At 36.7% G+C, this 16,778-nt stretch overlaps 1 protein-coding gene across 18 annotated transcripts in view; it reads left to right on the forward strand.

Moving 5' to 3' along the window:
- kcnt1b (potassium sodium-activated channel subfamily T member 1b) overlaps positions 1–16,778 on the forward strand; it is a 180,926-nt gene that overhangs the window by 73,112 nt on the left and 91,036 nt on the right. For all 18 annotated transcript variants that reach the window (XR_012406481.1, XR_012406482.1, XM_073951599.1 and 15 more), the window contains 6 exons: positions 1,658–1,737; positions 1,969–2,074; positions 5,526–5,618; positions 7,286–7,334; positions 12,358–12,417; positions 14,429–14,503. Coding sequence is in view for 16 of the 18 variants with exons in the window: in XM_073951599.1 (XP_073807700.1) it covers positions 1,658–1,737; positions 1,969–2,074; positions 5,526–5,618; positions 7,286–7,334; positions 12,358–12,417; positions 14,429–14,503 (463 nt within the window). In the remaining 2 variants the exon portion in view is untranslated. The remainder of the gene's footprint in view (positions 1–1,657; positions 1,738–1,968; positions 2,075–5,525; positions 5,619–7,285; positions 7,335–12,357; positions 12,418–14,428; positions 14,504–16,778) is intronic.

The raw sequence follows: 16,778 nt of genomic DNA on the forward strand, positions 1-16,778 counted from the left end.
TCAAAATACAGCATCGCGTAGGTGTTGACACTTCAGGTTTCGTGACGCCACCATGTAATGTGTTTGCTCTGGATTGCTGGATTTTGGATCTGGATGGATGTTGGCATGATGTGATGAGCTATTGTATATTTAGAAATGGAAATCGTGCCTGGTGAAACATTCAGATGCAGACGAGAGAAGTTGACTTCTGCCGAGAGTTCATTTGAAGCAGCACCATTGCTAATGTCTCCTGTCAGATGTCCAGATAGATTTGAAACGCTCTTGTATATCTTTTAAGATGGATCCGGAGATTGAAAGAAGTTATTTGCACAGTAGATTAGGTTTTATATGCCATAAGCATTCAGCTGTACGTTATGGAATTGACTTGGAAAAGTTGCATAATGCAGACACTTTTGAAATGGCATCAGTATTAAAAATGATTTTGGATTTGTTTGCGTGTGAACAAGTGTGATTAAATGTCCAATTTGTTTTATTATTATTATTACTATTATTATTATTATTATTATTATTATTATGTTTTATTATTTTTTATTGTGATTAAATCATTAGTTTTTTATTATTACTGTTATTATTATTATTGTTATTGTTATTATTATTATTATTATTAGGTTTTATTGTGATTAAATAATTTATTTATTTAATATTACTGTTATTATTATTATTATTGTTAATATTATTATTATTTTATTGTGATTAAATCAGTAATTTCTTAGTTTATTTATTATTAATGTTATTATTATTTTAATGTTTTATTGTGATTAAATGTTTTATTTATTATTATTATTGTTTTTATTATTATAAATATTATTATTATTATTAATGATTCACTGTGATTAAATGTTTTATTTATTATCTTAATTTGTTTATTTGTTAATTTTTATTATTATTATTGTTGTTGTTGTTACTATTATGTTTTATTGTGATTAAATGTATAATTTATTTGTTTATTTATTATTAATGTTATTATTATTATTATTATTATTATTATTATTATTATTGTTATTATTGTCATTGTCATTAAATGCTTTATTTATTTATTATTATTAATGTTTATTATTATTTATTATTATTAAACATATTTATTATTATGTATTTTTTATTGTAAATTATTAAATGTCCAATTTGTTTGTTTAAGTATTTAATTATTTATTTTTAGTTAATTTAGGGGGTCATGCAATATTCAATATGCGACCCTGGACCACAAAACTAATGACAAGTGTCAATATTTTTAAAACCTTTCTGATAAACAATCAGACAGATTAATAAATGAGATTTCCAATGATTTTTATATTGTTGTGATAGGAAAATATGTTCCCAAGATACAAATATTAAAAATGTGGAATCTCTGGGTTTAATTTTTTTTTTTATTAATCAAAAATGTCTAAATAAAGTGCTTAGCAATGCATAATACTAATCAAAAATTGTGTGAATATTTTTATGGTAGTAAATTTACAAAATGTCTTCATTATCCATAATATCTACCTAATATTCTAATATCTATTTCTATATCTCTATACAATACATTTATTTTAGCTAATGCTACAAATATACCACTGCAATATATTTTTTCATCCAGACTCACATATTTACTACTACTGCACACAAACGATAAATGAAGAATCATATCAATCATTTGACTTTTATTTCCTTCCAACAGGGTGCAGGTGGAGTTTTACGTAAACGAAAACACATTTAAGGAGAGGTTGAAGCTCTTCTTCATCAAAAACCAAAGGTCAAGTAAGTAAAACCAACAAAACCAAATTCATTCCCGCAGACATAAAAAATACTCAAGACATTTATGGTTTCTGAATATCACACACTGTATACAAGGCCTTAATCCTAACAGCGAATAGATTAGATTTATGATGGTACTTTAAGTGTGATGGTTTGCTGAATTATTTCTAATACATTTTCCAGAAGGACTTTTTGTACGATATGAGCCGCTATACTTCATGGTTTGTGTTGCAGGTCTCAGAATACGCCTCTTTAACCTCTCCTTAAAGTTGTTAACATGCCTGCTCTACATAATCAGAGTCTCACTTGATGATCCAACTAACCAGGTCACATGTGCACGGTGAGTAAGAGACATATATACTTAAAAACGGTGACAAGTTACATGAATTATGATGTACTAAGCAGCACAGTGGCTCAGTGGTTAGCACTTTTGCCCCACAGAAAGAAGGTCACTGGTTTGAGTGCAGTGCTGACCCACCAATGTTTAGGGTGTTGCGGTTTAGGGTTGAAACACCCAATGATCATTGGGTACCGCTTGATGACATCAACTCTTCCTGGCCAAGGCTACATTCACCAAAAGTAAATAAAGTAGAAGCATCTTTGGATGTAATTGTAATTAAGCACAATGAAATTTTGCATTACTAATCGACGAGGAAACAAGCATGGACAGTGCTTTTACATTATTTATTCATAGAAAGAACAGCCAGAAAGGCGAAATCAATGGATTTGTGTTGAATATCAGTGTTACGGATCAAAACTCAAAACTGAAGCTCAAATAACATTTACATTTAGTCATTTAACAGACGCTTTTATCCAAAGTGACTTACAAATGAGGACAAGGAAGCAATTTACACAACTATAAGATCAACAATAAATAAGTGCTGTAAGCAAGTTTCAGGTATGTAAAGAAAGTGTAAGAAGCAAAACATTAGTAATATATATATATATATATTTTTTTGTAGTAGTAGTTAGCGGTGGAGCCAGAGAGGGAATTTCAGATTAGTAAGGAAAGTGGAGACTAAATAGTTGAGTTTTTAGTCGTCTCTTGAAGACAGCGAGTGACTTTGTCGTTCTGATGCAGTTAGGGAGTTCATTCCACCAACTGGACAGATTGAATGCGAGAGTTTGGGAAAGTGATTTCTTCCCTCTTTTGGATGGAACCATGAGGCGACAGTCATTCACAGAAGCAAGTTCGCCACTCCTTTAGCACCCCTCACAGAGCTTGATCCACGCTGGCATTTCTCCTCTTGGGTTTTTGGTTTTAAAAAGGGAAAAAATTCCACCACCCTCTCCAAACTTTTAGGATACCGAGTATCAGATTTGCACAATCCATATACAACAAGGCTTGTTTCCATCCCTCGAAAACTTGACAGAGCCCCTGCGCCTAGCTACCGTTGCTAAGCCACGATTGATTCTTGGGTGTGGCTTAGTGAAGGGTCGATTGCAACCCGGGCTCATTGTGGAAATGTAGCCCCGCGGATGTTTCTGTGGACTGCGATTTACGTCCCGGGAGGTACGTATTCGAGCGTTTTTTTGTTTTCGCGGATCTGCGAGAAGCCGCTGTGCGCGCTTTTTCGCGTCTCGGGCGCCTCTCGGGAGCGCGCGCCGTTCTCGCGTGAAAAGCCGCCGGATCGGAAAAAAAAAAGCAAAAGCCCTCGTCTTCGATTTCAACCGCGTTTTCGGATCCCGCCGCGTTCTCGCCCTTATTTTTCGGATTACGTTTTTCGTCTTAACTGATCTCCGGAACCTGCTGTTCCCCGGACTCGATCCTGGTCGTCGTCCACCGCGGCCGGCTCCGGCTCCTCCTCCGGGGCCTCCGCTCCGCCGACGTAGCGCTGTGAGCTAAGCGGACAAACTGATTGCATCGGGAAAGCCCTCCACTCGGAGGCGAGCCATCGGCCGGCGAGCGCGAAGAGGAGGGGCGGAGCGGCGCCACACCGCCCCGCAGCGTTCGCTCGAAAAAAAACAAACGCGGCCTTTACATACCTCCGGCCACGTAAACCGCGGTCTCCAGAAACGTCCGCGGGGCTACGTTTCCAGAATGAGCTTGGGTTGGTCGATTGACCACTTTAAAATCATCATATGAGCCATAATCAATAATAAATCAATTAAAATCTTATCACAAAGTTTTCAAATTGAGACCTGAACTAACTGCTGTATATTGATTTTGCTTCATCTCTTTGGTGCAACGACAACAGCAGCATCCTGAAGCGAGGCACATTAATGCTGTGCTGAAATAGCATGAGATCGGCTCTCGGGACGAGTCCAGACTTCTCATTCTGAAGTGTCCTTTTAGAGTCACTCTCAGTCACAGAAATCACTCTGGGGCAATGAATCAAAATGTGTGTGACAGAAAGAGAGAGCAGTGTGTGTGCTTGTGTGCAGGCATGCCAGGAGCTATAGTAGAAACAATCAAAAGAGAGGGTAGCACTGTAGTTTAGGTCATACCTGCCAACATTCGGATCATAAAATCCAGGAGATTTTTTCCGCGGATGCGTGCAAAGTGAAAGTCGTGGGGGGTTGTTGGGTGAAGTGAAGAGCGGGGTGAATGTGCGCGCGAACTAAAGACCAGGGAGGGGGTATAAAGATGGTTGCACATTGGGTTCGGTGCACATGGGGACTGAACCAAAAAACTAGCCAGACTGTACCAAAAAGCTGGGAAGTCTGAAATACGGGAGACCCCCGGAAAAAACTGGAGAGTTGGCAGGTATGGTTTAGGTCACAATTCATGCTAATAACTACTGGCTTATTATCTGCCTAATATTAAGGCATTAACTATTAATTAGCAGCATGATTTTATTCCGCATCGCTAATTCTACCCAAAACCTAAACCCATCTTCTACCTTACTAACTATTAATAAACAGCTAATTAGTAGTTTATTAAGCTAGGAGTGTTAGTTTATGGTTTAATAACCCTGAGAATTGTAATCTCAAGTGTTACTGAGTGAGGTTTTCATGGTCTGAGGGCCTCGGGAAGAGAATCCCCAGGTGGAAATACAGAATAAAGAGAATATTTAGCGTAGCTGCTGTTCATAGTGTATATAAACGAGATGCAGAAACCTTTGTGGAGCACATTCATGCATCACACCGTTACATGGTGCCCCGAGTGTATGCTTTACTAAAAAGGTCTTTAATCTAGTTTTGAACAGCGAGAGTGTGTCTGAGCCTCGGACATTATCAGGAAGGCTATTCCAGAGTTTAGGAGCCATAAATGAGAAGGCTCAACCTCCTTTACTAGACTTTGCTATTCTAGGTACTACCAGAGGCCTTGAGTTTTGAGATCTTAAAGAGCGTGTTGGATTGTAGCGAGACAGAAGGTTGGTTAGATAAACAGGATCTAGATTATTTAAAGCTTTAAACTTTACTGTGCTAATTTTTGGACTGTACCAAAAAGCTGAGAAGTCTGAAATATGGGAGACCACCGGGGAAAACGGCACTGTTAGGAGGTATGGTTTAGGTCACAATTCATGCTAACAACTACTGGCTTATTACCTGCCTATTATTAAGGCATTAACTATTCATTAGCAGCATGATTTTATTCTGCATCGCTAATCTACCCAAAACCTAAACCCAACTTCTACCTTACTAACTATTAATAAACAGCATATTAGTAGTTTATTAAGCTAGGAGTGTTAGTTTATGCTTTATTAATACCGTGAATTGTGATCTAAAGTGTTACTGAGTAAGATTTTCTCAGGCTGTCCGTTATGCCGGAGTCAGCAGTCTTATAACCCTGATGTCTTTCACTTTCATGTGTGTCGTGCACTAACTGATTGCTATCGTGATTATAGGAAACACTGCGCAAACATCACAGATGCTCTGTGCAGCAAAGCCTGTGCCAACTATACAGCAAACCTGACCGCAGATCCCACACAAATAAACTGGTGAGAGATGTTTCAGCTTCTGACTGAGCAATTCCATGCAAATGTCAATCTTGCAATGACAAAAATAAAGTTTTCACCAAGATAGCAAAAGTTTTTTTTTGTGTGTGTAAGCAAGTGTTTTACCGTATTTTAAAATACTCAAAATTGTCTCTTTTAATGTTTCCAATGATTGTATTTAATTTAACAAAGTCACACAAGTGGCAATTCATTCAATTCAATTCACCTTTATTTGTATTGCGCTTTTACAATGTAAATTGCGTCAAAGCAGCTTCACATAGAAGATTATAGTAAATTGAAACAGTGTAGTTCAGTATTTAGAGTTTAAGTTCAGGTCAGTTTAGCTCAGTTCAGTGTGGTTTATTAATCAGTACTGATAGTCCAAGCACTGAAGAGCAAATCCATCAATGCACAGCTCTACAGATCCCCAACCTTGCAAGTCAGTGGCGACAGCGGTGAGGAAAAACCTTACCAATTGGCGAAAGTGAAGAATTTTAAAACATCGAGAGAAACCAGACTCGGTTGGGCACGACCATTTCTCCTCTGGCCAAACGTCTTGTGTAGAGCTGCAGTCAAGGCACCGGAGGCTGGAGGATGCTGGACCTCAGTGAAGATTCGTCTGTCCATGGAGCGTCACAGGAATCAGTCTCATGCTCTCCACTCCTCAATGACCACCACAGCAGCTGTTTGGGATATGGCCTGGTCCAGGATTATGGGAACCTTGGGTTCATCACATCACTGGGCTTGGATCAAATCAGTGGTGCTGCATAATCTGAGGGCCTCGGGATGAGTATAAAGAGAATAATTAGTGTAGCTGCTGTTCATAGTGTATATAAACTAGATGAAGAAACCTGTGTGGAGCACATTCATGTATCACACCGTTAAGTGATGCCCTGATTGTATGCTTTACTAAAAAGATAGGTCTTTAATCTAGTTTTGAACAGCGAGAGTGTGTCTGAGCCTCGGACATTATCAGGAAGGCTATTCCTGAGTTTAGGAGCCATAAATGAGAAGGCTCGACCTCCTTTACTAGACTTTGCTATTCTAGGTACTACCAGAAGCCCTGAGTTTTGAGATCTTAAAGAGCGGGTTGGATTGTAGCGAGACAGAAGGTTGGTTAGATAAACAGGATTTAGATTATTTAAAGCTTTACATTTACATTTAGTCATTTATACTTTACTGTCCTAATTAAATAATTCAAAATCAAGGCATGATCATATTTTATTCTGGTAAAATAAGCGTAATCTGGAGGCCTTTTCCTTTCATATAAGCCACTTCTGATACAAATGATCAACTAGTAGTCAAGTTATTCTTTGTTTCTCCTAAAACTTGGATAGGCTACAAGTCTGTTGTCATGTCGTGTATACTGCAAACTCACATACTTTTTAGGTCACATCCATACTCATGTTTATTTTCCTCATTTAAAATCTAAATAAAATACATTTTTCTGATCTCGTAACTCTGTGGTGAGTTGTTTTGGAAAATATAAACAGATGTTTCAGTATAACATACAGTATACTTTCTCTTTGAGAAAGATTTATAGCAGATATCACACCCATAATGCTGGAATTGCTCATAGCAAACTTATTATTAACTAATTCAAATGTTTTTTTTTTTTGTATTTTTTTTTTGTATATATTTTCACTACTCTGTGTTTTTCTGATTTGAAGGGAGTTAATATTTTGGGTGAATAGAAGAGTTCCTGTATGGGCGATACAGGTAGGTTGTCTGATTTATTTATTTATTTATTTTCAAATTCTTTAAAAAAAAATTAAGGTTTCAGTCACAATGGAAACATTTGATTTTAAAGAATCTTCTTATTTACACAACAAGGTTTGTTTTGGATCTAAACATAAAATCTAAACAAATTTAATAGAGAAGAGTTTTTTTTAAAACATAATGGTTTTAATAAGACATTTCTAATAACTAATTTCTTTTGTCTTTGCCATGATGACAGCACATAATATTTTACTAATTATTTGCAAGATGGTAGTGTTCAGCTTATAGGACAATTCAAAGGCTTAGCTAGATTAATTAGGTTAACTTTGCAAGTAGGGTTAATTTGGCAAGTTACTGGACAAAAGTGGTTTGTTCTGTAGCCAATGGAAAATATATATTTCCTAAGGGGGATAATAATTTTGACCTTAAATATTGTTTTAAAAAATTAAACTGCTTTTATTTCATCCAAACTAAAAAAAAGATTCTCCATAAAAAAAATTTAAATATTAAAGGAAACACTAAAATGTCCTTTGTCTGTTAAACATCACATCAAAGGATATAAAGTTCATAGGATGACTAATAATTTTGACGTCAGCAGTATACAAGATCTAATACACGAATAAACATCTAGAGAGCGTAATTTACATCTGAATTTAAAGTAAAAGCTACAATGAACTAGGACAGAACTAACAGATGTTATAGGAAGGAAATGAGGATGTAACAGAGAAGAACAGATGGAGCAAATGAGCCAATAATCAATTAACAAGAGCGGGTGGGTTCAAGACCCTGCAGTGCATGGCGGATACAAACAACACAAATCCATGCTCACACAAAACATCACAATAAAGAGGAAGCTACTTTTCACTTATTTTGTTTTTATACTGTCAATTTCGACATAGTCTACTCTTTTTACAAACAGTTTTTTGTCAGACTGTATGCAGTTCTGTTTGCATGTCATTCCTTTTTAAAATGATTCAGTCGTGTGAATGATTCAAATACTACACTGTCAGGGGCCATTTACATGGCATTCAGCCAAAAAGGAGTTTACATGACAACTGTGTTTTTGTTTATTTTGTCTTGTCTTGTCTTGGATTTTATTTCTTGTCTTGTCTTTTATTTCTCGTCTTGTCTTGTTTTGTTTTGTCTTGTCTTTGATTTTATTTCTTCTCTTGTCTTGTCTTTTATTTCTTGTCTTGTTTTGTCTTGTCTTGTCTTGTCTTGTCTTGTCCTGTTTTGTCTTGTCTTGTCTTTGATTTTATTTAATGTCTTGTCTTGTCTTTTCTTTTATTTATTGACTTGTTTTGTCTTGTCTTTTCTTGTCTTGTCTTTTATTTCTTGCTTGTCTTGTCTTGTCTTTTATTTTTTGTTTTGTTTTGTTTGCTCTGCTTCGCTTTGCTTTGCTTTGTTTTGTTTATATAGCTCATTCAAAAACGCCAAATGTTAACCAAAGTGGTTTACAAATCAACAAAACAACTCACTTAACAAACAAAATAAAATTACAACTGGAATTTCAACAATTAGAAACTTTTTACACATTTTGCCTGTTTCTTCACAAGACAACAGCGTTTTTGTTTTGTTTTGTTTTGTTTTGTTTTGTTTTGTTTTGTTTTGTTTTGTTTTGTTTTGTTTTTTCTTGTCTTGTCTTGTCTTTTATTGCTTGTCTTGTCTTTTCTTTATTTTATTTTATTTCTGGTCTTGTCTTGTTTTGTGTTTTGTTTTGTTTTGTTTTTCTCTGCTTTGTTTTGTTCATATAGCACATTCAAAAACAACAAATGTTGACCAAATCAATTAAAACATCTAATAAATCTATACTTGCACTTGTTGTTTGTTTACAAGACAACTGGGTTTTTGTTTTGTTTTCATTAATTTCATTCACATTTAAAAACAACAAATGTTGACCAAAGTGCTTTACAAATCAACTAAAACACGCAATCTAATAAATCTATATTTGCACTTGTAAGCAAAATAAAATTACTACTGGAATTACAACATTTAGAAACTTTTTATACATTTTGCCTGGTTGTTTTACTGTCAGTAAATGGAGTCTAATATCACCCCTGAAAACAGTCATAGGCTCGGTTCTCTAATAAGCCAGCATGGTTTGAAATAAGGATTTGAGTGATTTAATGACCCTTCATAAAGATTCTCTCTTCTAGAATAGTGATGTAACCCGCAGAAAGAGTCAACGAAAAATACCCAGCACTAAATGTAGACTGTCAGTTTCTCTCTTGGTGCCCCTGACTGTCCCTTGCAATTTACTTTAGTCCTGATTGCTCCCCAAACTAAACCAGACAGTTTAGGACAGACCCCAGGAGGGATTTGCATTGAGTAACCTTTATTTTTAAGAGTTTGTTTTTGACAACTAATTACACCGTGTCCTAACGACAAGTGATTCAGCACTGTGACACGTGATAAAAAGTATATTTTATCAAGCTCCTCATTCAGTTATTTTACTTTTATGGCAATAAATACTTTGTTTTTAATGTCTTAAATGGTAAATAACTCAAAAATTTCAGACGGCATTTAGAGGTTTTTGCATCTGAACTCACAAGTACATCCAGAGCAAATTCAATTTAAGACCCCTAATCAAGAAGAGTTTTAACCAAAACATTAAAAGCTGACAGGGATTAAAAATATAAACTAAAAACACAATCATTGAGATTTAACAAGAAAATATCATTTATTTACAGAAAATAAGGAGCAAAAATAAGACCGGGAGGGGTTCAGTCAAAATAAATGACAATAAACAAAACTAACTATATTAGAGAAAACTTCCCTGGAACATAGATAAGACAGATATACAGAAAACTTACTTGTAAAACACAGGAGAAAACAAAAATAATAAATAGAAGGCACCAAACCTCCCTACCAGGCTCCAAGTCATCCGGGTAGAATATACAACTTCACATCGGCATTTCACAAAATGCCATATAATATCTCCACAGGGAATGACAAACGGGGAATCGAGAGAGAGCAGGGAGCCACCGAATCCATGCTCTGTGAGGTTTTAAATACAGCCGCCACCAATCCAGACTCCAATCACGATCCGCCGTAATCCACTGCACCTGCGAATAATTCAATTAAATGAGAGCAAGAGAGAGAGTGAGAAAGAGAGAGAGAGAAAGAATAAAAGAAACACACTGCAAAAAAAATCATTTTCTTACTTAGATTTTTGTCTTGTTTCTAGTCCAAATATCAAAAAATTCCTAAATCAAGAAGAATTTTCTAGACAAGCAAAACATATTAGCTGCGTCCCAAATCGCATGCTTATGCACTATTCTACGCCATTTTGTAGTATAAATAGTGTAAGTAGTGCGTTTACACTGAAAACTAATAAAAAATAATAATAAGTGCACTTTAATTACCCGGATGATGCACTCATTCAGCTGGTAAAATTAAGAGTGTAATGATGGACACTTCACGCACTCAACGACAGCAGGTTTGCTTACGTAGTAGAAAGGGCGGAGCTATCGGACGCACATGTTGAATAACACCTCCCGATGGTGATTGGCAACCATCAAACGTCATCAGGGAAACGGTTTGAATTTCCGCTTAGTAAAAAAACATTAGTGTGCCATTTGGGACGACACTACATACATATACTATCCTGTTGAGTGTGTAAGTGCATAAGTACATAGTGCATGAGTGCATAGTGGATAGTGTGCCATTTGGGACGCAGCTATTGTCTTGTTTTGAGAAATAATATGCCAATATTAAGTGAGTTTTTCCTTAATGCAAGCAAAATAATCTGCCAATGGGGTAAGCAAAATAATCTTACATCAAAAGAAAAAACAAGATTAACTTTCTTACCCCATTGGCAGATTATTTTGCATGTTTTAAGGAAAAACTCACTTAATATTGGCATATTATTTCTCAACACAAGACATTATGTTTTGCTTGTCTAAAAAATGCTTCTTAATATAAGAAATTTTAGATATTTAGACGAGAAACAAGACAAAAAAAATCTAAGCAAGAAAAGCATTTTTTGCAGTGCACCATAAGCACAACTACTCGTAACAGATAGCTGTGTGTATTCTCTCTCTGGACTGAAATCCAAAAGTTGGCCATCATCTTTAAATGAATCGGTTGATTGACAGCTGAAGCAGTGTCTCCTTTGTGTCTTAAAATGATGTTATTGCGGGATCGTTAATCTAACGTAATATCAATAATTTTAGTCACAATCCAAAATCGAAAGGCTGATTTCTCTTTATTTAAACGACTTTTTAAAGTGAAGTTTATTTATAAACTAATTTCGAGAGGATCACGTGCTTATGAGTGCTTGCAGCCGATCCCGCATTATTCAATTCATGATTCAACAATCAGACGATTCCTAAATCACTATGAATATTCATTTTGAAGAATCCCCCCCTTCCACCCCTACTCCTTCGCTTTTCCTAGATGGGTGGCACGGTGGCCCAGTGGTTAGCACTGTTGCCTCACAGCAAGAACATCACTGGTTCTAGTCCTTACCAAGTGAGCCGACGTTTCTGTATGGAGTTTACACGTTCTCCCTGTGCTCACGTGGGTTTTCCCGGGTTCCCCGTTTTCGTCCCACAATCCAAAAAAACATTCAACTTAAATGAATTGACTAATCCAAATCGACACCATAGACATGCTCCTAGTAAGTAGTTATCTCTTAAGAGCAATCTCTATCTGTTCATTAGCTACTACAGCAGGGGAGTTCTCGAGATCTACCTGAGCTCAAACTCCCCTCTCACCTTGCAAACGGAAGGGAGCCCCGGGCTCGAGGATCTTATGAGCTCAGGGCTCTCTCTCGGGACAGTATGCCAAACAAGCTTTATAACAATCATCAGTTAAGTGTGAACTCTTGCAATGTAACTATTAGCTATTATTGTTCTTCTTTTTAGTTTTGGATTAATATGGCAATTAGTTTTTAAATGTTGATTTCATTTATTGATCTACCAATGGAACTTTATTGTGACCAAATTTCTCATTTGGACCTCTGTCTCATACTTTGCTATTGATATCTGTCATAATTATGATTGCATTTCCTGTATCACAGGTGACAGTGGCCTTAATTAGCTTCTTGCAAGCGATGCTCCTGGTGTATCTCAGCTACAAGGTAAGAATATTGTCATTATCATTCTGCTCTTTAACCACTGATCTAAACGAAATCTTACCCTTTCATTTTGGGTTGCTAGAGTTTTTTTGTTTCTTAAATTGATCTGGAGAATGTTTCTGAAAAAGCTTCTCCAACTTGTTTTTCTGTTTCTTTATTGATTTACCAAAGAAGCAGGCCAAAGTCTCTGTCTTTGGGAGCTGAAAGTAATCTTTCACTGAAAAAAATTATTCAGAGATGACTCCTTGGATTTACTCAATTTTTTTATGTAAAGTGGTTGTAAACAATTTATCTGTGTCGAATTTAAACAAACAAATTAAGTTGAACATTAATAAACTTAATTTGTTTGTTTAAATTCAACACAAATAAATTGTTTGCAACAGTTCTGCATGCAACACTTTTTTCAGTGTTGCCTTGATTAAAGGTTGTGTCCAGATTCACTCACTTGTACTTTGCATACAGTTGAAGTCAGAATTATTAGCCCTTCCTGAATTATTAGACCCCCTGTTTACTTTCCCCCCCAATTTCTGTTTAACGGAGAGCAGATTTTTTTAGACAGATTTCTAAACATAATAGTTTTAATAACTCGTTTCTAATAACTGATTTATTTTTATCGTTGCCATTATGACAGTACATAATATTTGACTAGATATTTTTCAAGAACCTACTATACAGCTTAAAGTGACATTTAAAGGCTTAACTAGGTTAATTAGGTTAACTAGGCAGGTTAGGGTAATTAGGCAAGTTATTGTATAACAGTGGTTTGTTCTGTAGACTATCGAAAAAAATATATACCTTAAAGGGGCTAATAATTTTGACCCTAAAATGGTTCATAATAATTGTAAAACTGCTTTTATTCTAGTTGAAATAAAACAAATAAAACTTTCTTCAGAGGAAAAAAATATTATCAGACATACTGTGAAAATTTCCTTGCTCTGTTAAACATCATTTGGGAAATATTTAAATAAATAAATAAATAAATAAAGGGGGGCTAATGATTCTGACTTCAACTGTATATATGCATAGAGCCACATTTATTTTATCTAGGAAGTCAATGGGTGTCAGACCTTTAAAGTAGACACATAATATTGGTATTTTTACACACTCCACCTTTAAATTTATATTTTACATGTAGTCAATTTAAAGACAAGTTACAATCTAAGAGTATAAATTGAGATTTACAAAAAAATAATAATAATTAAATAAATAGTATCTGTTAATTAGCCATATCACACTGCGCCTCAGAACCGGTTACTCACTGAAGCTAAGCAGGGCTGAACCTGGTCGGTACTTTAATGGGAGACACATGAGAAAACTAGGTTGCTGTTGGAAGTGGTGTTAGAGAGGCCAGCAGGGGATGCTCAACCTTGGGTCTGTGTGTGCTCCATTAAAAGTGAAGGGGACAACTTACTATCAGCAAGCAATGTCTTTCAAGTGAGACGTTAAACCGAGGTCCTGACTCTCTGTGGTCATTTAAAAAATCCCATGGCACTTCTTGTAAAGAGTAGGGGTGTAACCCTGGTGCCTGGCCAAATTCCCTTCTTAACCCCTTCCCATTATGGCCTTCCAATAGTCCCCATCCACCTAATTGGCTCTAATGTCTCTCGACCCCACCAATAGCTCGTGTGTGGTGAGCCCGTTGTCCTGTGGCTGCTGTCACATCATTCAAGTGGATGCTGCACACTGGTGGTGGTGTGAAGAGATGGGTGTGTGTGTAAAATAAAAGAAAAATTACTGACAATTTATTGCCATACTGTATATATCAAATCAAACAATTAAAAATGTCAATAAAAGTCGCTTTTTCCAACTTTTCAGCATTGGAAGTTGTTGGAGGAAAGGTTAAGCTCCCATAATTGAATTCAAAAGCATAAAAATGGGCAAAAAAACACAAATCAGTCAATACGAAAGACTTTGTTGAACTTTTTTTTACAGTGCCATTGTGATTAGTCAAGAGTGTGAGTTGTTTTTTAATGCTTCTGCAGTATAACTCAACAGCAGTATATTCCATTTCCAGGGCAACATTTGGGAACAGATTTTCCAAATCTCCTTCATCATTGAGATGATCAATACAGTGCCATTCATAATTACAGTAAGTGAGAAAGACGGTGGACACGTAAGCACATACAGGATCCAGCAAACAGTCTTTGTTTATAGTAATTGTTAGGTACTTTTGAGATTGCATTGTTGTGATTGATAGTAATTATACCAGCAACCATTGACATCTGAAAAAAGCAATGGCGAGAGGGAACGATTACAGATGAAATGTAACAATTAGCCACATAACAAATAGATGCTTTTTGACCTGAAATTGATGGGAGCTAATTATAGGATGCTTAATTTCTTTTGTATTGATGTCAATGCAGATGTTAAAGCCGTGGAGTGCTACACAATTATACTTTTCGATTAGGGTAAGATGATGAAAGATGCCCCCTCAAAAACTCATGTGGAAGATCATTATTAAATAGAACATAGCATGAAATAACACAACATAACATGACATACCATGAAATGAAAATTCCAAAAGACAAACATACGCATTTTACTCTATTAACGTGTACATAAAATTGGGTACACAACATTAGATTAATTCACCTCAAAACAAAATGTTTTACATTCAGTTGTAATAACAAAACGAAGCAAGACATTTATCAAAAGTTTTCTGATCTCTGGACAAAAGGAAAAGTTCAGCATCTTACACCATCTTTCTTGGCGCGTTAATATTTTATTATAATTATTTATTTACTTCGCTGCAACCCAGTCTTATTCTGAAAACGTAGTCCCACGGACGTTTCTGAAAACTGTGGAATACGTCCCGGGAGGTACATATTTTTGCAGTTTTTGTTTTCACGAATCCACGAGAGACCACTGTGTGCACTTTTTCTCATCTCAAATGCCTCTCGTGAGTGCTGTTTGCGCCCGCGCTTTTCTCCTGTGAACCCACCGGAGGTCGCTGTCGACCGACTGAATGACTGAATGATTGACTGGCCGACCGGCCAATCGACCGACCCACCCTCCTCCTTCACTCAACCCAAACAATTTTACAGATTGTCCTGCCCGCCCACCTACTTCCCTAAACCCAGCCAACGGTTTACAAAAGCTGTCCAGAAAAAGAAAACCCCTCATCTGATTTTTACCACGTTTTTCGGATTTTACCACCTTCTCACTCTGTTGTTCAGTTTTATTTTTTGGAATCTGTTTTTGTCTTGCCTGATTTCTGAACCGCTCTTCCCCGGACTCGAACTCGGTTGTCATCGTGGTCAACTCCTCTCTGCGTCTCAAGTCCGCCAACGTACACGACAAGCTAACTGGACAAACTCGATGCTGTGTGAAAGCCCTCCACATGGAGGTAGCGGTCACCGTCAGCCAGTAAGCGGCAAAAGGAACGGCGTCATACCGCCCCGTAGCTTTCGCTTAAAAATAATGAAATGCAGCCATACATACCTCCGGCTACATAATTCGCAGTCTCAAGAAACGTCCGCAGGACTACGTTTTCAGAGTAAGCTATTAGCCTGTGTTAGATCTCTAAGTAGATAAAATAAGTTTTTGGAAAATGTTACGAATATTTTTTTTTACCTGATTTTTAACCGTTTTAACCAACCCAGGCATATTCTGAAAACGTAGTCCCGTGGAAGTTTCTGAAGACCGTAAATTATGTAGCTGGAGATATGTAAGGCTGCATTTAATTTTTTAAGCGAACGCACTGGGGCGATATGTTGCCGTTCCTTTTGGTACTAACCGGCTGACCGCTTACCTCCGTGTGGAGGGCTTTCCCGTCACAACTAGTTTGTCCAGTTAGCACGTCGTGTACGTCGGTGGACTTGAGATGCAGAGAGGAGTTGACCACAACGATGACCGGGTTTGAGTCCGGGGAAGAGCGGTTCCAGAAACCAGGTAAGACAAAAAGAGAATCCAAAAATGAACGAGTGAATAACAAAGAATGAGAATGTGGCAAAATCCAAAAACATGGTAAAAAACAGACGAAAGGTTTTCTTTTTTTGGGCGGCTTTTGTAAACAGTCGGCTGGGTTTAGGGAAGTAATCGGGTGTGCGGGTCAATCAGTAAAATTGGTTGGGTTTAGGGAAGGAGGAGGGTGGGTCAGTCGATTGGCTGGTCACCCAATCAATCATTCAGCCATTCAGTCGGTCGACAGTGCCCTCTGGTGGGTTCACGCGAGAACAATGGGTGCGAGCAGCACTCACGAAAGCAGATTCAAGAAAACAAAAACTGCAAAAATAAGTACCTCCCGGGACATATTTTGCGGTCTCCAGAACCGTCCACGAGACTAAGTTTTTTTAGAATGAGCCTGGGTTGGTTTTGACTGGATATTATTTATTGTTGGCTACTTTTCGGTCACACTTTATTTT

This window comes from Danio rerio, chromosome 5 (assembly GCF_049306965.1).
Source record: "Danio rerio strain Tuebingen ecotype United States chromosome 5, GRCz12tu, whole genome shotgun sequence".
Taxonomy (NCBI): Eukaryota; Metazoa; Chordata; class Actinopteri; order Cypriniformes; family Danionidae; genus Danio; species Danio rerio.